General features: G+C 42.6%; 1 protein-coding gene across 10 annotated transcripts in view; it reads right to left on the bottom strand.

Annotated features, from left to right (window-relative positions):
- The window catches only part of GLIS1 (GLIS family zinc finger 1), a 192659-nt gene that overhangs the window by 36250 nt on the left and 132756 nt on the right, over positions 1–23653 (bottom strand). For all 10 annotated transcript variants that reach the window (XM_080603259.1, XM_080603258.1, XM_080603256.1 and 7 more), the window contains one exon: positions 2869–3030. In XM_080603259.1, the coding sequence (XP_080459385.1) occupies positions 2869–3030 (162 nt within the window). The remainder of the gene's footprint in view (positions 1–2868; positions 3031–23653) is intronic.

The raw sequence follows: 23653 nt of genomic DNA, 5'->3' as shown, positions 1-23653 counted from the left end.
GTCTTTCTTTTTATAACTCCTAAGCAAACAACCTGCATCAAACATTAACATCTGAGCAAATCAATACAGAAAGAAAAATCCACTATTGTTGACTTTGTTGGGAAGACCTTTCCAGCTGACTTTGGTATGCGTCAGAGCTCGCCGAAACGTGGCACAATATGAGCACTTTCCTGGGAAAGCCATCTGAGCCTGGGCAAGCAGTTCCAGTGTGCTCTTCTCCTATGAAAATAAGTAAACGTAAAAGGGCACTCCAATTTAGCTGCTGATTCTGGAGTCCCAATAATGGAAAGCCTCACCAGGTTCTCCTCTCAGTTATGCCTACTTCCAGTAACGAAACACTATCTCTGTGCCACAGTACAGCAGCCAAGTGAATGTGCAATTACCAAGCTGAACAAAGGGACTCTGGCACTTGTTGTTAAGTAACCATTGACTTAAGTGGTAGCAAAGGAGTGCTGTGTGTCAAAGCTCACAGAGTTTCAAAGCTGAACATTCCATTTTGCTTTGTTTTCTTGCCTCATCTGTCAACATTATCTTGGCCTTCTCACTTGTACCAGTAAGTCTTTTTGGTGCTTTCCCAAAGCCAGAAAACTGGTTTGTCATGACCCCAGTGTCACATTCTTTATTCCCCTTGATTTCAGATAGAGGATGCACAAAAAGAAAGAAAAAAAAAAAGTTTTGGGAGAAATGACTGTGAGGTCCTTTACACTGGTTGTTTTACTCGTGGAGAAGTGATGACATGCCCTTTCCACCACAAGGACAGATACGTTCCCTTTGTTCTGCTTCTGCCTAGGAGAAAGATCTACTTCCAGATGATTTAGGAGAGATCTGATCAAACTAGCATACACAGTAAGTCTCTGAAATTATTTACAGATTCTCCTCCTGGAGTAGATAAATGATGGAATGACCTACATTAAGAAGCTTTAAAACCAATTCCAAATGCACTCAATAAGGAATAAGTAGTCTGTATAAACCCCTTTTCTTTGTAAGTACCTCAAGAGGATAAGTACTGCTGCTCTGCCCAGCCAGCAGGAAATTTCTTAAGGAATAATAGAATCATTCACCAAATTATGGCCTTACAGGCTAACACAGCACGTACCCAGAAAGTTACAGGGCAAAGCAGATTTATTGAGAGTGTCTGGAACACACAGAGAACTGACACCTGAGGAAAGACTACGGAAAACTTCAACAAATCCCTCAGCAGAACAAAGAGCAGAGTATTTTTCAAATAATCAGTATAATTTGAATTATTGATAGAATCATTTGATTTAGTGATATGGACACTAGATGAAAGTCTGACTGTTTGCTTTGGCTATTTGCTTTGATGTTATGGACAATTATTTTGCCCACTGAGCTAACACAGTGTGCAGTCTTTACAGTAGCACCATCCTGTAGCCCCATTATTTTTCACATTCATACAATACACCAAGTCCAATCACAGGACTTCAAAATTAATGCAAATAAGTGGAAGTCATTTAGTATAGTGTAGGGTTACAGAAGCAGTTTTGAAGAACCTGAAACAGAATAGCATGGATGATATTTTTAGTCATTTAAGAAAGTTAGTAGAAAATGATTACTGTACCTTTTTGCTGATTTATGAGATTTCAGACAATTAAGACAGAGATACAGGAAGAAGAAAAGAAAATAGAAAGTTAAGAGATTTGTCTTCAATAATGCACAGATCAACAGATATAAATATTTTTGCTCATTTTGTTAACTCATTGAATTATCTTTCAAAACTAATAAATGGCATTCCCTTTGTGAGTCTGGCTAATAAAAAATATATCCATTAGATTCAAGCAGTTACATTTCAAAACCATGCACCTAATTTAGTATATCCAGTTTCAAAAGAGATGCATTTTAGAACTAATTACAAATTCAAATATCTCAGGTTGACTTTCAAATAAATAAAACATTGTTATTGTAAGTGTGCTTTGGTTTGGAAAATGTGACTGACTCGCTTCTCTTACTTGTTTGTTTTTGCAAGGCATAATGTACATTAGACATTCCTTAATGCTGCACTGTCTGAAATGTGTAACTGCTTAAAAAGTAAATATCAATTAAACTCAAAAGTTCTGCCCCATAAACACTTGGCCAAACATTAAACCGTATATTCATTTCTTTGAAAAAGACAAAGGAACAACTTGGGCTGTTATTCTTTAAAAGCTTTATGCTGGGGACTTAACTCGTCTACAGAGTTGCCTACTTACTTTTTTTCCCCATAATATGATTTTATTTTATCAGAGCCTAAGACACCAGACAGGTCCCCATCTTCTCTGCATGACAAGTGAGAAGACTCATAGAGCTGAGCCAGAACTACCAACTGTATATAAAGGTGAATTTGTTTCTTACAGTTCATTCTGGTGGTGGTACTTAGCTTATACCACAGCTGTATCTTTACCTTTCCAAAATTATGTTCAAAACTGAGAGGCATTTACCTTCCATTAGATGTCTGAGCTGCTTTTGCATTCATTCAGAACAGACTTTAATAAAGCAACACAGGATAGGAAGCGAGACAATGACATACATTGAGTACAGCAGCGATGACTCGGCTTTCACTCATACTATACCTTATTGTACTGGTGCCTTCTCTTACTGGAATGAGAACAATGGGAGAGTTTGCTGAGTAACTTATTCCTGTGCACATTATTCCTCAGCATGAATAAGACAGCTGAATTTGCCTTTCTGAGATCAAGCCATTTTTTGTTTCTCAAAGCACACTGAATTAAAAACGGAAGTACAGTTGCTTATAGCTGAGTTTTCTGAGATGCTCCTCATGAAAAGGAAAAGTCACCCTTCAGTTTCAGGACAGATTGTGTACAAGGACTATTGGAAAACTCAGTGCAACTCCCGGTATGAAATCGTGCTTACGGTATCCAGGTGTGTTCGCTGATGCTTTGCCCGGTCGCTGGAGTTGCTGAAAGCTTTCTGGCAGCCTGGGTGCTGACACAGGTAGGGCTTCTCCCCAGTGTGACTCCGGAGGTGAATCTTAAGGTTCTCAAGCCTAGAAAATGCCTTGTTGCACCCTTCAAACTGAAAAAAGTCATAAAAAATCGTTGTAAAGCGCTATTAAATAAACCATGTGCAGCCACAATGAGAACAGTGTAAGATCCAAGTTGGACATGTAATAAATCAACCAACATTCAAACATCTGTTGAAATTTATGGATGAAACACAACATTTTGTGCTGTTCATTTAATCTGTCACTGAAGACATGGTGTGTAGCTCAATAATAATACATGGGTTATAAATATCTCACACGTTTTGTCTGAAGAACTGAACGTTTAAAGACATGGTGCCAGTACAGAAAATTCAAAGAAAGAACAAGTGTTCTGATGGGCTCTCTTAAATGTTAATTGGCACAGGATTGACTGTGGGCAATAACAATTAGCTGCTACGGACAGAGAGCACGAGGAGCTATTTGTGGCGAGTAAGAACCTGGTTTCAGGTGTCTGAAATCCTATACACTGGAGCAGATGAGTACAGACTATTACAAGAAGACCCAATCCATTTGAAGATCAATCCAAAGGAGCTCTGCAGTCATTCAGCACCCTTTTCTTTACTAGCCGTATCATTCAGATCTGTTCTCAGCATTTACACAACTAGTAACCTGAGCAATTCTGATTTCTTAAGCACCCGTTTCGTTAAGGAACTCAGTAATAATATGCTGCATAGCATTCATAACAGAAGTAGCTGTTTCAAATTAAATCTGAATAAATAAATAAATAAACGATTAAAATTTCCAGCTACTGGGCCAGAGAAAAAGTATTTTGCATTGCTCAGTGGTGAGTTTCAGTGTTACAGACAACAGGAGACTGCACTGGAGGAACTGTGTCTAGGATGGGCTTTGAGAATTAACTCAGGTGAGCACAAACACATGTACATGCACATGCATGTAAATCCAGAACATGGGCTCAGATGCTTATGCACGTGCACAAATACTTCTCTACACACTCACATGTGGTGGTGTGCCCATTTTGCCCACTCTGTGTTGCAGCCTCTTGGCATTGCGGATTTCCTCGTGTCTCTATACAGATAGGAACTTGGCTCTGCTATAATTTGTGATCTTGCCACTTCCTTCTGCTGAGTCAGGATTTTGTTCTGCAGACTGACATTCGCAACCTGTGGTTCTTTGGACGGCATCACAGAAATGACAACCTTGCCAATCCCTGACGTATTCTGCTTGTCATGCACACACCTCTTACGCCCATCGGTGTGTATAAACTTCTAACCCAGCAGCTGCCTCCAGCATTGCAGGCAGAGGGACGGGAAGGGAGGGCAGACGTAGACGGTGCCTAGAAGATTTGGTAAGCTGGAGGCACCTGGTCTCCTGGAGCCTGATGGAGTCAGTTTTGACTGCTGATGGAGAAAGGCCCCTCAAATCCTGCCGAGACCAGTGTGTTTTAAGCATCTCAACACAGTGAACAAAGGCACCTGGATTCTCAAGCCAGAGCTTCATTTCACAGGCTGTGTCCTCTCTTTGGATGCAGATCAGCTCTGCACCCTGCAAATTAAACACACCGATGCACTCCAGCACACGGACACCCACACAGAGCATTTCCAGACAGACTGCAAATTTCTGCCTTTCTCAGCCACTCATGGATGAAAAAGTCACCATGGTTTTTACTGCCCTAAATATTTTCTCTGCCCTGGGCAGGTATTTAATATCTGGATGGCATATTTAGGTCTATGGGCACAGACAAGTACCTGATATGCATATATTTTCATCTTTCCCCATCAAAAACAATCCTGAAAGCTCATCACCTGGAGTCACCCAACCTACGGCTTCAGCAGTTAGGTCACGACTCCCCTTACAACGCTTCAGCTGGCGCAGAAAATGAGGAGTTTTGGAAGAGTCCAAAGAAACAATCTTTCTTTTTAATCATCACTAAAAATTGGGCAAAGGATTCAGAACGACGCAACCTGAAATGCACAAATATCCTTGAGGTCCATGAAAAATAAGCGGAGTTTGGCAAATCCATAGTTCTCCAAAGATGTCCCACAAGGACAGCCTCTGGTAAATGGAGTTGTGAGGTGCTGAACATGGTTTGCTCTTTGTTTCCCAGCTCCCTTCCCTTCCCTTCCCTTCCCTTCCCTTCCCTTCCCTTCCCTTCCCTTCCCTTCCCTTCCCCTTCCCTTTCCTATTGCTCCCTTTCTTCAGTGTCCTCTGATCAGTGCCATGTCTGCACTGCTGTATCATCCCCTACAAACCAACACCCCTTCCATTTTCAGTTCAGCTCCTCCCGGCTTTACTCCCTGATCCACAGCCCCAAGGTAGCCTGAGGTCAGACCCGGGGTCTAACAAAGCTGTTTTGCAGCTCAGCTCCGCAGCCTCACTCACCTGAACCCCAGGTGAGCAGTGAGCACGCACTTCTCCCGTTGTTTTCATGCTCTCCCACCTGCGCGAGCGATCCCCCCCCCGACCTGAGCAGTCTCCCCTGACAAGCCCGAGCCTTTTATAAGCTCCACTGCCCTCTCTAAAGGGCTGCCTGGTTCTGACAGATGGGCATCAAAACACCTAGCCCAGGAGGACATCAGGTGGCAATGTTTCTTGTTAATGGGTCCCTGGCAGACTTTATACCCTGCCAGCATCGGAGTCACTACAGCGACACTCCACAGCCTGACCCTCATCTCCGTGTCGTCTCAGGGGCAGAAAGACCTGGTAGGTCACAGAAGTCATTTCTGAGCTATCCAGTCACCAACGCGGGATTTTGACCCTCAGCATGTTTTTCTAGTGGATTATCAGCCTTCAGCTTCGTATCTACAGCCTAATGTGAAGTAGGAAAGTATGCAGAATAATCCAAACTAATTAGAGGTCCAGCTCCATTCCCATTGATGTCAGTAGCAAAAATTCCAATGGCAAATGTCCTAAAACATCTAAACACAAGCTTAATTTGAAACACATGAACGCACATATGTTTAAGAGTTTGCTGGATTGGGACTTAAGGAAGAAAAGGAACAGGCCCTACCATAAACACTCAGAGCTACAATGCGAGCAGCAACACTCAAACAAATATGAATTTACTGTACTTTTACTGTGGTCAACAGCCTTTTTTTGGTGCTAACACATAATCCAAACGCTCCATCACCATATATGCCTTGACTTCAATGGCTTTTCTTAATTATATTATTATTTTTTGATTTTTATTCTTCATATTATCCAGCTCCATTATGCTGGATAACATACAGTGAGTGGGGCAGTCACAGTGCCGCGATTAATTCAGCCTAACCGTAAGGTGGGAGAACACACCAGCAAGGAGCGGTGTGACTACAGCTCAGAGGTCCAAGAAGGTAGGGTTGCTAAAGGTAAGTGGCTAAACAGGAAGAAAATCAGTGCAAAAAGGAGCGGGGGTGAGAAGCTTGCTGGCAAGTGATGAGGAGAGGGGAAGAAGAACAAAGGTGAAAGGCCTGAGAGGGAGAGAGGAAAGGAGCTGGTCAGGGCTGACAAGCACGAGGCTGGGAGAATTCCTTCAGAGCTGCAGAAAGGTCTTTGCTTTGAAGGATTCCAGGAAAACCTCTGTTTTGACTCTGTTATGTCTTGCTGGATCTGCTAACTGTATCCTTTGCAGTTTTTCCCTACAAGTCCACACGTGAAGGCAGCACTGCTGGGACCTGGCTTCCTCGAAGCGGAAGAGCCTCCCCCGTACAGTTGTGCAAGGATGAGTAACCTCAACTGGGCTGCTAAGGGAACTGCCAGGATGACTTCCTAAGGTAATTCCTGGACTTCGCTGCTGTTCTCTGTCACTTGTAACCCTGCCACCTACCCCATGAAATGCACATATATTTATGTATAGACCAAATAGAACTACTCCTGAAGAAACGGGGTAAGGTTCTTCAGCCTTTTCAAATAACCACAATCCCAGAAGTGTCTAAGCTTCAACTACAAAGAGCAAATGTTCAATTTCCAAAGGGCTTTAGGATGGTAAGAGCTATTTGATCAACTGAGAAGGCTACATACAGTATCTCCCAGACATCTGGTCCCAATCTGTCATTGCCTAATCCTACAATCTTAAACATTTTGTTGACGTTTGATGCCTGGGATAACTGTAACAAACACTGCATGATCCTTAAAGTCTGTAAAAGTCAACATAACTCTTAAACAAGTTCATCAATTAAAAATAATAATTATACTGCAGTTAGTACTTTTGTCTGTTTTTTTGTGAGACTGTCAATGTGTGCTTCACACCGCTATGCTGCACACATCTGAGCGCAGACACAAAACAATGCCACATGATTACAGTAAATAGCATGATGTAATTATTGGATTTTATAACTAATGTGCTTTTAGAGTAAGGCTTCTACAAGGAAAAAATATGCTGTAGAAATTTACAGGACTAAATTAGCTCAATACCAGATGGAAATACACGTTATCTTTATCTTACACTACAGCCGCACTGGAGAGTTACTGCTGGAATATCATGCATTTAGAAGGCATATTTATGAAAACACTGAATTATCTCACAGTGATCTAAACACATCACAATTTTCCTAACCAAACAATTTAATCTAATAACTGTAATTGCTTAAAATGTTTTTTCTTTGCTTCCACATTATACTTTGAATGCACCTGAGAATGTTGCCATGCAGAAATAACAGCATATTCCCGCGAGGGCTTACATTATCAAATGTTTACCATTTTCATAAGCATATTTAATCACAGTCATGTCTAGAATATCTGTCAGTGGTACAGATCAGAAGAAATAAACTATAAACTAAACAGCTCAGACCATAAGGTGAAGCAATAACTGACATTTTCTTAGGAAATGAGTTATGACTGAAAAAGAGAAGCCTTCACAGTTGTGGTGCTAAATAGGTCCAGTGTGCCATTAGAGAAAGCTCATTAATATACACCTCTGCTCTCTGCTGCAAGATCTGTTAAACAAGCTGCCTTTTATTTATAGACCGAAAAGGGAAAGAGCAGGTCATATTGGCTGCTGACATCTCAGACAGCCTACAGATGGAAAACCCAAAACATTTCATTCCAAAGCATTTAATACTATCAATAGGAAATCTTATGTCTGGTCAAAATATCTACAAGCCTTATGAACATTGTGAAATGTTCTTTCTTCCCAGCTGATTACCAAATTGGGAAAATTTTATTGAAAAACATGTCATGAGAAAAAGGATCCTGTGAGGTTGTGTATCCCTCCTGGAGGAGAGGAAATAGTCATGCCACCCTTTAAATAGCATCAATGTTTTAAAACACACTGACTCTAATGTTGGTGACATGGCAGGAGGCATACAAGGCTCCGAACTGTTATGAATGTCAGTAACTTAAGCATGTGAGCTGATCCACCCAACACAAGAATCAAAACATCTGAGGTGGAGATTTGTTTTTTTCTAGCGAACTCCTGATTGGATTAATTTTTAATTCTCTATGGTAGCTACAATGTAAAGCCCTGATCCTGCAAATACTTGCTCGGGAGTAACATGACTCATGCAAGGGCTTTTATTAAACTCAACAGAACGATTTTGGTGCATAAAAAGTACCCATAGGACTAAGCTCTCAACTTCCTAAAGAATCCCAGTTCATAGAGCCAGTTTACAGATTTAAATGGGTAGAAGCTGCTTTTTTCCCTTTGCAGCAATATAATAATGGAAGATATCTGTAACAGACAAAGGACCTGCCAATTTCTACGTCTTTTCTTGAAGTCTGAACAATTTATGTTTGCAAAGTGACACTCCTGCATGATATTTCATTTGGAAAGTATTACCTGTACTCATTTTATTATTTGTATTATAACAAAAGGAGCTTGGACTTTATCCAGATTATTGTATGACTGCTGGTGTGTAGGACATGAAAAGGTAAAAGGTTTCAGAACGGGAAGAAGAAAAATCTAGAAAAGTAAGCCACAGAATAAATGCAGTGCATTGTTCACATTGTTGGGCTTTTAGGTAATTACAGCCAATCATTTGACATCAACACACTGTACACCGGCAGTTCATTTTTCTTCCTGCTGTTAGACAGGTTGCATATTTCCTAATTAACGTGAAACTGGGAAATACTAATAAGCTGAAAGTCCTGGAAGAGGTTTTTGATCGGCATACGTCACTGAATTAAAGAAGAATTTGGGCTGTCTCTTTTCTTTCAATCCTATGCATTTTATAAGGCCCTAAGTCTGCATTCCTGACCCCCCCCTCTGGCAGTACCAGGAGTTATGGGTGCGTGAGGAATGCAGACGTGGCCCACCGAGGGCATAACAACAGACTCATTTAAGTCATGAGGCCTTTAACAGCAAACAGCTCTGATTCTGCATGCGAGGTGATTTCCACACGCAAACAGACTTCTCCGACTGCAAAATCCTACCACCTGCCTGCAAGCATCCCCTGAGATGGGATTCCTTCGCTCTCGCTGTAGCCACCTGAAAGCTGAACAGCCTCCTTGTCCGAGCTGCCCGAGCCCCCGGGGACAGGCAGATCTCCGACACGGGGCCGGCAGGCTCAGGCAGCTCCGTGGGACGTGTCCTGCTCTCTGGGTGCCTGGCCCAGGCACCTACGGAGACAGATGAGATTCGGTTCCTGGGTTTTGTTCTGTAAAGTCAGTTTTGTCTGTGTTCCCAAGTAAATCTGGCATTAAACATGAGTTTTGCCCATCCTCTCCCGAGGTCTGCTGTCACAGGGAGCGCTGGAGATCAGCGCATCAGGACAGGCACTGAAGCTCAGCCTGTCTCTAAGTAGCACTAGGAGTTTTGGCTCTTGGAAGCCCTGTTCGTGTAATTGTAAATTATCATCTGTCAGGAAAGGCGGGAATGTTGTTCTGAGCACTGAAATATTTATAGATTTATTTCTTCCAGTACCAGTAGGTCAGACACTTCAGTTAGTATTTCAGTGAGCAAGGAGAGCTTTTCATATGTTTTCCAGCAAAACTCAAAATATCTGGGAAATTATCAAAGCATCCTATCATTTTCACAAGACCCTGTTGCAAGTCTTAAAATTCTTTTTAGTAATCCTTCTGCAATCAAGTAGAGGGATAAACATTTGTCTAAACGGGGGTACTTGCATTTATTTGCTGCAACATATGAGAATGAACCAGGGAAGTTGGGGATATCTTACTATCAGCAGCATGACAGCCACATATTTTGCCATAAGGTTTTGCTAAATATGTCATTTGGAAACCAAACAATTTTCTGAAACCTCATTACAGTTGGACTGAATGCAGTATTATGGCTTGCAGGCAAAAATAACATATTATGGAGCAACAGTTTAAAAAACAGAACGCAAAATTCAGATGGTCATGTAACAAGCAAAGAAGACACCCCTTCCAAAATCTACATGTCAGTCCCTTTATTTCCTCATATGTGATTGGGAAACTATTATGTATTTGGGATTTTTTGAATAGCTTGCAAGTTATTTGAAATTAAAGAACAACACACAATCCAAGATTTGCTGCTCCAGTATCTGAAGCCAGATCTGCTTGTTATGGGGACAAAATTAAGATTGAACAAAATCAATTAAAAACCCTCTCCAGCTGTGCCAGCAAAGAACCACAAATAAAATAAAAATGTGTCTCTCCAGTTCTTTGAGACTTTTAAGCAAAAAATGTAGTTTCCTACACATACTTCAAAACTGTTCTTCTGTATTGGCAAGTCGTTGTCTTGCCAAACTTTACAATAAACATTTCAATTCCAGTTTGCATCTAATGTATTACCTATTTTTACCTATTTCAGTTGAAATTACTGAAATTTTGCCCTACACTCTTGCCTCTGTCTTTGCTTTCTGGCCCACATCTGAAAGTAAGGCACTGTGCTTGTGGTCTGGGAGGACAGTTACACTGCAAACAGCTCTGTGCAGAATACATGTCACTGCCATGCAAGGTAGAATAGGAGCTCATAAATTACTTGCAGGTATAAGAGCTTGCAAGCTTGGACTGAAGAGATAATCTGCTTAAAATAATGAATGCAGCCCCAGAACGAGGGGAGAATCCGTTATTGTTTATGTGAACTAACCAGTTGCAATTAAAAAAAAAAAGGAAAAAAGAAAAAGAAAAAGAAAAAGAAAAAGAAAAAGAAAAAGAAAAAGAAAAAGAAAAAGAAAAAGAAAAAGAAAAAGAAAAAGAAAAAGAAAAAGAAAAAGAAAAAGAAAAAGAAAAAGAAAAAGAAAAAGAAAAAGAAAAAGAAAAAGAAAAAGAAAAAGAAAAAGAAAAAGAAAAAGAAAAAGAAAAAGAAAAAGAAAAAAGAAAAAAGAAAAAAGAAAAAGAAGACAGGACAACAGCAAGAAGGAAAAAAAAAAGTCATTACAGAAAGAAAAAAAAACACCCCAAAACTTATGGCTGATTAGCATAGCATAGCATCTTAAAAGGCCAAAATACCACATGTGTGGCATGTTACAAAAGAAGATTAAAATAAAGGAAAAAATATCCAGAGAACCATGAAGTCTCAAAACATCTGGAGTTTTATAGTAACAAGCAGGAAAAAATCAAAAACATAATTGAAAAAAGTCCACTGTGATACATTATTATACAATGAAGCTTAATGGAATTGAAAGGAAAAGAGATGAAAAGGCAAAATAAGGGGGGGAAGAAATAAAAGAAACAAGAAAAGGCATTTATATTTTAAAGATGTCACTGAGGGTTTTTATCCCAGTTATTAAAAATTACACACCCTGCTTCTGTAAGCTGTTCGTTTAACGTGTTGAGCACTCTCTTTCAGCGTAGGGCAGTCCTGCGTGCTGGGGAATTCATCTACCCTTTTGTGCCCGGTGCAGGGGCACCTTTCACTCCTAATTCTTTGAGAGAGATCTGCAAAGAGAACGGCAGAAAAACTGCCCGTCTTGGGCTGCATTCTCCATCCGAAGGGAGATTTGAAGAGAGGCTGGGCAAACACGTAAATGAACAATGTTTGCTAAAAACAATGCACACACTCAGGAATTAAGCAAACAATCCTAAACTGTTATACTGGCATCAGGCACTAGAACCAACATAACTTCAAATGTATTCACTAGGAAACACTTATTTGGAAAAGTGAAATGAAAAACTTCCCTCTTTTTTCATATTTTTCTCTTTTTTAATGAATCAATGCAAGAAGAGAAATATCCGCACATAATCCAGCCTGCCTTTGTAGCATGCTAACAGTGTCCCTCTAAACAGGGAGAGTTTCCAATGCACCACCAGAATTAACATCTTGGATCAGATCTGTGCTCTGTTTGTCCCCAACCACAGCAGGATCTGGGACCGGCATGTGCCAAACCCCGTCTGTAACAAATACGGTGTCATCTGGCACCGCCGTCCACCCTCATTTCCCACTGTCCTGGTTTTGGCTGGGACAGATCCTCCTAGACTACTATATATTTTTTTTAATCCTGGGAAATCCATTTCATATCTTTGTCAAGACCAATAAATAAACGTGTTTTACAGTCACAGCTTCCCTGTCACATGTCATCGCAGCTCAGAGTGACTGCTGTCCTTGGCTGATCAAAGACAGGAGGATCCTAGGGGTGAAAACTCATCTACAATTAGAAGTTGCTGGCTACAGCTAGCTAAACTAGTCAAGCACAACCAAGTTCTGTTAGAAAAGATAAAAATTATCAGCAAGATAACTCTATTTTGTTCAACCTTAATCACCTATGTGATTTTTTTTTGCAAACATAACTTTTTGTATGTGGTTCAACAGAGATTGTGAATGTTCTCACGAAATGGATAACCTTATTGCTGCTTTCTTCTCTTCTTTTAGATAGGGTGGTTTGTTTTATTTTTTATTTTTCCTAAAAGGCACTTTCCTTCTCACACTCTATCAGTATTTATTTCCACATGGACGTAACGCAGATTTTCTCCAAAACTGTTGTTTCTAAAAATCAGTTAAGAAGATTCAAGTTTCCCTGCACGTTAACAACAAGCTGCATGAGATTTCCCCAAGGTTCTTCTTGCCAAGGCAGTAGACGACCTGGTGGGATTTCCTACCGTCAGACAGGCTCCTGCTCCTTTCTGTGCCACGCTGGGCCAATCTGACTGTCCTCAAATGAAGACTGGGGTTCTGCCCGTAATCCAAGGGATTACAGCAAGGGATTTGCTGCGATGCCCATGGTCAAGCCCAGCACTGCCCCACGCAGTGAGCAGAGCTCTGTAAAAGAGCCCCAGTAAAGAACTGGGAATGAGGAACAGGCTGTGCAACGTGCTGGGGGCTTGCTATCGTGGCAGGCTCGTTACTTTATTCTGCTTTCCCTCGCCCCGAGTGCGAAGCAGAACCTCAGAGACAAAGCTCCCTCCTTCACCCGCTGACCCCCTCCAGCCTTGCCATGCCAGAACCCCACAGGGCACCTTAACAGTGGGAGAGCTGAGGGGGAACAACATGGAGAAGAATAAATCTCTTGCTGCGAAAACAGACTCTCTTCTCTGCAAAAAGAATTTCGCATTTTACCCCGAGACGTTAATTTTTGTCTTGTAGTGTTTTTGTTTCATCTTGCTTGGCCATGAAGAAAAATCTGTGAGATGTATTCCTAGGCAAACGGCTTCAAGACCCCCCGTGTTTTAGGGCAAGTCTCCTTCCAGCTTTGCCAAAGTCAAATCAGTGCCTAGGTTGGTCAGGCACTGTGCTGTTGGCAGAGCCACGTTTCAGAGTTCTGAAACACAGCTGAGCTTTTGCACATAGTAAATGACTGCCGTGCTTCACCTGAGCTGCAGCGAAGGCCCATGCTAATTTCCTTCTGGTAAATCCAAGAAAATGGGATGCCTTCATTAGGGGCTGAGCTCACTCACATTTCCATGGGCTAAATGCACGAACTTAATCAATTAAGGTGCCCGATACGCACTGTGAAGCCATTATACTGGATTCTGTGCCTAAACCCCCAGCAGAGCTGTTAAATCAAGATTTTGCTAACGTACACCCCAAAGCCCATTGCTATTTCTTGTGCACGGTGACCTACTACATCCTAGCAAGCTGAACGTGTCCTAGTGTGGTTAGCGATGATCTTCACCAAGCCCCGCTGCAGCTTTAGGTGGTGAAGTGGCCTTCTGAAGTCTATTGTGAAGCTGAGCTCTGCTAAGAGCAGACGGCGTGGCAGCAGTGCCAGGTCCCTTCATTCTCTATAGCACTGTGGGATCCTTCAGATAAAAGGCAGTATAGCAATGTTCTTTTCTGAATAGCACTTAATGTTTTCCCACAGTCTTATTGTTTACAGGGAGTTTAGCAAGTCACTTCACTAATTTAAAATAGATTGTATCCCACATGGGTGGATAACAATAACACATATTGGTGAATCATATGGCTTTCAAATGATATGTATGAAAAAGTGCTACACACATTGTCTGAAATTTTACTGTGTGAAACCACAGCACTTAGCTCCCTACCAGCTGTGTCAACAATTCAGCGTAATAAACTACACAATTGTAGAATAACAGCAAGGTTAGTTCTGAAAAATGAAAGGCCAAGATAAAAAAATATGCCGCAAGAAAAGGTAAATGAATACAGATGAACACCATTTCAGGTGGGAATAACCAGCCCTGCTAATGATATGACCTCACAAACTACAGATTCCGTGGTTGTAGGTTGCCATCTAGAAGCCTAAGAGGAAAATGGATCATATGGCTGAAAAGATTTTCCAAGGGGAAGAAGAGCAAGCTTTGATACCTGAGGAAACCGGTGCGTGATGCTTAGACTGTACCACCACTGCAGGAGCATCCCAACTGGCTGCAGACTTCGCTTGCAACAGCTTTAAAGTGAAACGAGAGTAAGAATCCTTCCTGAACTTCGCTTCCTAGGTTCAGAGGAGCCACACAGCCATGCCGACTCCTCCGTAGGAGCTGCTCTAGCACACATGACGTAGCTCCTGAGGACACTGCCAAGGGACATTCCTGACATACTTGACCAAAAGCAGCCCGTGCACAGGAACGGCTGCATGAGCCAGGTTCAGATAACAAAGGTTTCACATCGAGCTGCCTCGAATAATTTTTAATATGCTGCTAAATAAATAAATAAAGAACCAAATAAAAAACGTCTTTTTTTCTAATATTTTGAGGGAAAACTGGAAATGGAATTCAACGGAAATAGGTTTTAAATTGAAATGTTGAACTGTAGCCCAGAAATGACAAGAAAATCAAATCTTTTTTTTTCTGAACCCCAATAAAAAAGTCTTAAACACTCTCAGTAGACCACAGTTTTGAAAGAAATGAAATTATGTTATTGTCATGCATGATTATCCAGCGTTTAGAAGGTATCTGCAAGGTTTTCCTGAGAGTTATACCTCTATCCTGCAACCTAGCAGGAAACCACAATCACTTCTGTACCTTACGTGGAGGACTTTGAAATGAAAGTGCCTCAAAATCAAATATGAGCAGCTTTCAACATGTGCATTTAATCTTCCTAGGTTAAGAAACACCCTGTGGCCACCACACTAAAGAACTGAAAACGTAAATTGAAAAAATTATATCCATATGATTAAGTAAGATTCTTAAAGAGAAACATGTTGTTAAGTACTTCATTGAGAATAAAATGAAATGCAGTAAAATAGAAGCTATTTGGAATAAATCACTGACGCACATGCTTTCTACGCAAAATGGCAATGTTCAGCTCCGAGTGGACATCTGGAGCAAATTAGCATTATGTTGAGAATAATATAAAATTAAAACATTTAGTTTCAGCTTCTAAAATTAAATATAAAATCAGAGACCAATGTTGTGTTGGACAGCTCGCCTTGTGACTCTGATAGCAAGAGTTTATTTTGTTTTTAAAGTTGTTTATGCCTCCTCTCATTGTACTTGGAGCCCTGACACTTGCAGATACTATCTGTGCAAACAGCACCAGGCAGAACGTCGTATCTCAAAGTGCTGCCGAGTCCTGCTCTGGAGGTTCAGACTGAGGAGGCCAAGGCCAAGTGTGGGCCAGTGCAGGAAAACAAGAGGAAATGACCCAAAACTATAGGCAAACCTCGGACCGCGCCCAAGCCAAATCTCCCAGGGCCTGAATATGTTTTGGTTTTACATTCGCACTCTGACTCTGCACTTTTTGCCTCTGGAGAGCGTCCAGGGTTGATGTGTTGAAGGTGCTGGATGACTTGAAGCCCTCGCGAGGTTCCTCATACCATAAGCTGAGCTCCTCCTGGCTGCTGCTGCTGAAGCTGCTCCGCTCACACGAGGGCTGATGTGGCCATCAGAGTTGCTCTCCCCGCTCCTATTGAGGTGAGGGGGAGAAGAGAAGGCTGCTCCTGGTGGGACCTGCCCTATTTGTTCCAGGGCCAGAGGCTGTGCAGGAGACTATTGCAGAGTCCCTGATTTCCAAGCCCCCAAAAAGCTTCTGTCCTTGCTGCCTCTTCCATGCATAATCTCCAGGCGCCTAAAGGTGATCAAGGATTTGTACTGCTCTTTTTCTCACTGCCCAGAGAGATTAACCAGGATGAGGGGGGTCTGTGGGGCTGTAACTCCCTATAACCACTCTCCTCCACCCCTGGGTCCTCTGTGTCACTGAGGGGAAAGGCAGCTGCCTTCAGCCATGGGCTTGCCATAGCTGGATACCCGGCCCATCCACCGTGGTCCTGTGCTTCTGCTCCCAGGGGATGCCAGGCGCAGCACTTGCCCAGACCCCCAACTTCAGGTGAGAACTTTTCCCCTAGACACCTTTTTCAACGTCCCATTTCAGTGCTCTGCTCCCCACAGCCTTCCAGAACTGGCCGGCTACTCAGAACCAGCCAACACAGCTACTAGAAAATATTTCTGAAAACCTCTTAGCCAGAAGCCTTCACCTCCCCAGTACACTTTGAACAACTCACATCTGGCTCAAGGAGCCATCCTTGCAACTGGTGGCACGCCAAGCACCCCTGCTGCTCCCATGCCTACTGCCTCTCTGAAACCCTGTGAGATCTCCCAAAGGGGTCACTCGTGGTCGGCTGGCAGGCTGGCAGTGTGAACCAGGACAGCCGGGTGGCGAGGAAGTGCCGGACTGGAGAGCAGTGCTGTGCAATCGATGAGACACAGTGCTGGGTGTGGGAGAGCTGGTGTTTTCCCAGGGGACCCTAAGCAAATCTCCTGCGTGTGGTTTTGTCCTTCCTGCTTCCTGCCTATTTACGCTGAAATCCCTACTGATCAGGGACTGTGCGACACCAAGACCCCCATTTTCCCTCGCGGTGCCTAGGTACTTCTGTAATACCTCGCTCTGGTGCTGCCGTACTGCTTGTGTGCATCTGCTGCAGACAATGTGAGCAGCCACGTGTAATCCTACCAGAGCCTCAGAGAGGTCCCTCTTAGCTCGGTCAGTGCTATTGGGTTCTCATGAAACTCAAGCTAACCTTGCTTTCACTTGCTGTCAGACTCACGGAGCTCTGTTCCCCGCTGCACATCATGTTACTTCATGTGAAAATGACCAAATGGAAGGAAAATCCTGCTTGGTGCCACTCGTGGTTCCGTTCTGCTTTCAGAGCACCCTGAACTCATCCGTCACGGGCATAAAGCCACTGAGCTCTGGAGAATCAGGCCTTCCTGCAGGAGATCAGTGCCCATGACTCTGGAAAGAATGCCAGACACATAACCATCTTCAGGTATTTTGCTCATGTACCTTTATGCCTTCAAATACTCTCCTCCGTGTTTGGAACAAAATAACGTCACACATGCAACCAGCATTTACTTTATACAGCATGAAAATAAGCTCTTTATAGTATGATTTATCTCCTTTCTGATGTATTTGGGAACATGCCAACCTTGCCACCTGTTCCTGAACTTCCTTTAAGGTAGCCCCGTCTTTCAACATGAAACCTAAATTGGATGTGCACAGACTTGCTCCTGCGCTTTGCAATGTAAACACCTGCACATATGTTTTAAATAGCCTCACACCTCTATATGTAAAATTTCAGACACCTGTGAATTGGCTTTAAATAGCCCCACTGGGTTTTGTGGATGGAGAACAACTTCCAGGTGCAGATGAATAAGGTTATTTCAAGGGCATAGGCAATGCACAGCCTCCAATCCGAGTACTACATTTCTAAATTTAAAGCAACACTTTAAGCACTTGTCTTTTCTGAAATTCAATAGTCATCTACAAAATGGGGTCATAAACATATTCGTATCTCTGTGTATTGTACAGAGCCTGAATTCTTTGGATTTGAATTCACAAAAGCACCTTGAGATCTTTGCACTGCGTGTGCACTCCACGAGCAAGAATATACTGAGTCTTGCTGTTCAAAGAGTTGCAGAGGAAAGGCAATTTTTCCTTGGTCTTAGGCTCCAGCGTTTTGTGCTTCTTCTGGAAAGAACTTTATTTCCTTGTCTCTGTTTTAACACTGAAAAGATTCTTCTGTTTTCATTTAAATTCTCCCACCACCTTCACATCAGATCCCCATAGGTGATTTCCTGTTCCAAAATTTGGGCCCACTCTGGCCCAGCGTATACTCACACATAGAATTTGGATAATCACTCCCATTATGCTTTTGCAAATGACGCTCCATGTGCATAAAGGCTAGGAAATCTGAATACATCTACAGTAATCTGTACCTTTCCTCTTCTATTTCTTCTCCAGCCACCTCACTATTAAGCAAACAGGAAGATTGTCGGGTTATTTTGCTGTTTAAGCCAGGGGTTCTGGAGTAAACTTGCTTTGATTTCACGGTGATCTATGTGACCACAATGCATTCTTTGAAAAGAAGCATAACCTTAGTATTTAATGAATGACTAGGACAAGGCTACCATAACTTTTTAAAAGTTGTGTCCTTTTATCTTTCCCCAGAAAGATAAAACAATCAAACAAAATAACCTCAACTTTCTATATGCAGGCAAATACATGTATCGGACAGTGAAGAAAGCTTTGCAGGGAGAAATAATGTCTTTTATTAGACCAACTAATATAGTTGGGAAAAAATAGACAGGCTCTCAGCACAAAAGCCCTTCTTTGGATGCAAAACTCCTTCCAGGCTGACCACAAAGAATTGAAGCCAGAGGCTTAAGAAAAGATATGTGCATTTCCATGCTGCTCTAGAAGAGGAGTCTAATCGGCAAGGGGGCCCTTGTGGCATGGAAGCCTAGTGGCCTGCACAAAGAAAAGGGTGGCCTGAGCTCCCTTCTGCCTCCCAGAACAGCTTGTTAATTCAGACTCTAGGTCTGGAGCAAGGCAGTGCCAGGCTCCCCGAGCGGGCACTGCAGAGCACAGGCACGCCATAGACCAAGGAGGTGGCTGCTGACACAGCGGTGCTGTGGGGTGGGAAGGGCACGCCTTGCCTTCAGCAGAGGAGGCCGCTTAAAGACAGTCCCTGCTGCGTACTGCTCCACTTTCTTTTCTGCTTTATACCCCTGAGAGCAGGGAGGAGCTTTTGTGGACCCCTCTGTCCCACTGAACTCTCTTTATTTGCCTCCACCAGCTCCTCTCCCTCTAGGTGCAGCCCTGGAAGTGCCAGGCTCCATGGGGATGGAGAGGTGCAGCCCTTCTTTCTCTCCAGATGGTCCTGGATCAATGTCTTCAGGGGGAAAAAATGCATATTCCTCCTTATGAGCTTTCTGTGCTCTTCTCTCACTGCCAAAAGTGAGCATATGAAATAATAATTCTCTAAATTTCATCTTTGAGGTCGGTGCCTTTTTAATTAGCCACTAATTACAGAGAAGCTATAGAGCAAACAAGGCAAATGTGGAAAAGTTGGAAAACACATGCAAGGAAAATAAAAGGGGCATGAGTGGTGGGTCTAGCAGTCTTTCCTGTTCTCATGATTTTTATGTACACATGACCTCACCCTCTACATGCGATGAGATCAACAGTACAGGACTGTTCTCCCTGTGCTGCATGTCTTCAAAACATTCCCGGCCCAAGAAACTTATCTCTAAACCACTGCCTAGAATCAGCCTTTCACATAGCCTAAAACAGGAACTTCACATGTAGTAATGCCATGAAACCCACTTCTTGAAAATAATGAGTAGTGTTAACGAGTACTACATGGTGGGAAGGTGATTCCACATCTGTGGAATAAATTTTCATACCTATTGCTGAAGCATCTCTCAGTGTCACCTGTGGTAACGCTTGGTGCCCGTCGTACTGTCGCACTCCTTACCCCATGTCGGAGGCAGGCAGATTTAATGTTTGAAAGATCACAGCCTCCCCAAAGACTTGATAATCAAAAATTCTGGGAGGATGCCTCCTACACGCTTAGGCATGAAACAGGACAGGGACAGACATGGTGTGGAGAGAGAACATCCTATGACTTCAGGTAAGCAGGTGAATCGGGACTCAATGCAGTCGCTGTCTTGCTTTCATTCTGGGGTAACCATGAAAAACAGAGCGGTGCAGAAAAACAAGAGAGAAGACGAACAACAAATGCTGAGCAACCTGTGCAGCAGATTGTACCCACTGAACAGAGACTATTTTGAAATCAGAGCCCAGAATGGGGGCCAAGGAAATTATAAAAATGGTACAGGATACTCGCTCAGCCTCTGAGTCCTGTTTACAATGAAGACTGCATTACTGATTTTGACGTGTGAACCTAGTTCTGCTTAGGATCAACCAAGTCTGTGTACCTAAATACCCCATGTCAAGCAACACAAAACATACCCCAATTTTTCATTATTTTCCTTGGTTCTCCATTGACTTTTTTTTTTTACCATGACTAACGTGAGATTTTTCCCTCAAAACTTACCATGACAAAATCACAGCTCCTCAACATAAGAGTACAGCCCGCAGGCTCTCGGAGTTAAAGCAAGCTGGCACAACAACAGCACGGATGACATCCTTGGCCACAAAGGATTACACCAGCAGGTTACCAGAGACGCATTAGCGCAGCCTTAAAAGCCACACACACAAAACTTTGGCAAATGGTGTCAGTAACAATAGGAAATGACCTTCCATCAGGGCACAGAAAAGATGCAGCCAAGTGAGGAGAGCCTCTAAGAGCACTGGGCAAAATCATCTTCTCCCCTAGGCCAGCCGTCTCTGCAGATCAGCTGGAACTTCACACTGCAGGGCAAAGGAATCAGGTCAGTGGGCTCAAGTCTTAAGGAGTTAAGGACCTTGCAACCATTTCTTAGAGTCCTTTTCCCCTGCACTAAAATCAGTTTTCTCAGCATAGAAAGCATTCTTTGCGTAGGGCAGAAAAGAGAAAGGGAGAAGTATATTCACGTAGGCATGGCTGAAAGGCTACTTTCCCACAGCAGCATCTGCAAGGAATATTTTGTATTATCTCCAGTTGCCTTGGAGACCCTGTGCCAACCTGAAGGGCTAGTCACAACCTCAGCTGTGACCTCTTAAACTAAACCACAAAAATGCAATGTATTTGGGCATTGCAGACAACCCATCGAGCCTGCTATGGCATTACCCTGCCCTCTGCTCTCTTCCCAGGATGACTGGATGACTCTGAATCATCCCTGCTGTTTGGATCCCATCATCCTCTCCTACGAGGCATTCAGTGGAATGGACAAGGATGCAAAAATCTGACTGGCATGCAAAGAACAAGTTTTTGGTATAGAGCTTCACTTCTCCAGACAATGAACAAGCCCGCTCCACGGACAAAGGGGAACAGAAGGCCACTCTCCCCTGGATTATTTCGGAGCTATTCTCGAGTCCAGCAGCACACCCACCTCAGACCCGGCCGACACACAGAATCGGCCTCTTCCTGGAGAGCCATCAGCAACGGGTCCGCTCTGAAAAATGGCAGCCTGGAACCTGCCAAGTTTAGAAGTAGGAAGAAATTATTTTGCTTTTACCAAGAGCATGTAATTATTGAACCCATTTGTAGGCTGTTCTGAAAAGTCACTTCTTTAACAAAGCAAGTTTTGTGAACCCTTTCTTGTCTGAACAGTCGAGTTACTCGGCTCCCCCATCTCAGGCAGACAAGGATGGATTGGGTGCTGGCACACAGGACTGCTCTCTTCGGTGTGTAAGCCCACTGGCAAACAGTCCAGCACAGGAAGATTGCTGTAAAAAATGCAAAGTCCGCTGGCACTACACACAATTTCAATAATGCCAAGCTCTCGCCACTTCTCCTGAGATATCCCGTCTTTCTTCCCTTAAGTTCTAGGGTTGGACTCTTAGTAGAAAGTTGACACAGCTGTCCCAGATGCAAACCCACTGACACTTCATCTGATATCTTCAAGTGACAACAAATAAACAAACCGAAAAGGTTTTTATGCCAAACACAACAGCCCAGCTCCAAATACATGCTAACATTTAAGGGAGGACAGGGGGATCTGGAGTCAGGGACCACAGTAAGTCAAACCTTGTTGTTGTTGTTTTTAATACCAGCCGAGAAGTTGTGAAATACTGGTAAATTCTAAACCCCGAGCATAACATAACGCTGGCCAAATTTCATGCCCTTCCAGTGTTGGGTAGGTGTTCTAGGATGTAAATGGCGACAATAGCGATGACAAACAAGATAACGAAGACGTGAATTCTGCGTAATAAAGAAAGGTCATTAGGACCCACTTTTTGCTGTTGGCCACTGTTCAATAACTGGTAATTTAGCCACGAAGGAGCTTATTGCTATGCATCTGTGATTTGTCAGAAACAGTTCTCAATGGAAACATACAGTTACTGCTATTCTTTGATCTGCTGTTGTGTATGGGACTTAATACTCTGTTTGTGTGCACAGCACTCCTAACTGGAAAAGTGTGTGCTCTTATAACACAAGGACCATGCGCTCTGTGATGTAGTACGCTGGTTCATTTAACTGGTCTTTTATTTTACTTTAATCCTTCAGATGGACACCACCAGCATGCAACATACATTATACACATTTCATCTGGTACAAAAACAACAACAACAAAAACAAAGCCCTAGGTAACCTGAAAGTATTTCTCCTAAAGTTTTCATGTGTTAGACATGAAAAAAAAATCCTTTCCAATTCCAAAATTTGGATAATGATTTTCTAATTAATAAAAATCAGATTTATTTTTTTTATCCCCCTCTCTTGTAAGGTTTTTGGTATGTCCCTTTTCTTTCTGCCACAAGTTCATTTGAGAAAGACACCGGAGTCAGCTGAAGAGAGCACACACAATTCTCCCATTAAGACACCTTCCAGATCAACCTGAAACCACACTACACTTCTCTTTCTTAGCTTTAACTATGCTTCAAGAAATTTAAGGTTTCCTTTTTATTTCCGTTTTATTTTCTTGTGTTTTCCAAGTTAACTTTGCGGGTCCTAAAAGTCAAAATGTTGTTTTGTGTTGTTTTTAATGAAAATGTAGATTTCGGCAATCGCTTCTGTGCCAAAGCATCTGAGAGCTGGCACAGGAATTCGGCCTGTTGTGTGGCCACCTCTTGAGTGCCTGTCTCTGGTTTACTTATCTCACTTCCCTCTGACCCAGTAACTCTTATTTCAACACAAGTATTTTATGGATTTGTGTGTAAAAGAGGGAAAGAGAGATGTACATATTTTCGAATCCATCCCAGTATGAAGCAATCATTTTCAATTAGCATGTCCTTAGATGAATACAATAAGCCAGTGTTTTTCATTTCCAATTTGTTTTGTTCCTTGCAAAAGGAATTAAAGAGATAAAGGACGTACAAAGACTGGTCCCAGATGCAGCCGTAGAGCAAGATTTGACAATTAGTATGTTAGAAGGACCAGGCTGGCCACCATTCTTAAGGCTTCAGATTCCTGCCTTTCAATTGTATCAATTTTTCTGCTTTTAATTAAATACCATACACCAGAGTGGTTACTTGAGACGGCATCAAAATCACTAGCTGAACCCCAACACCATTCTATGATCTTATGACTTATGACTTAATGGCATACAATACCGTATTTTAACCATCACAATTCAAGT

Source organism: Anser brachyrhynchus (genome assembly GCF_964034855.1).
Source record: "Anser brachyrhynchus genome assembly, chromosome: 8".
Taxonomy (NCBI): Eukaryota; Metazoa; Chordata; class Aves; order Anseriformes; family Anatidae; genus Anser; species Anser brachyrhynchus.
This window is presented reverse-complemented; position numbering and strand designations above follow the sequence as displayed.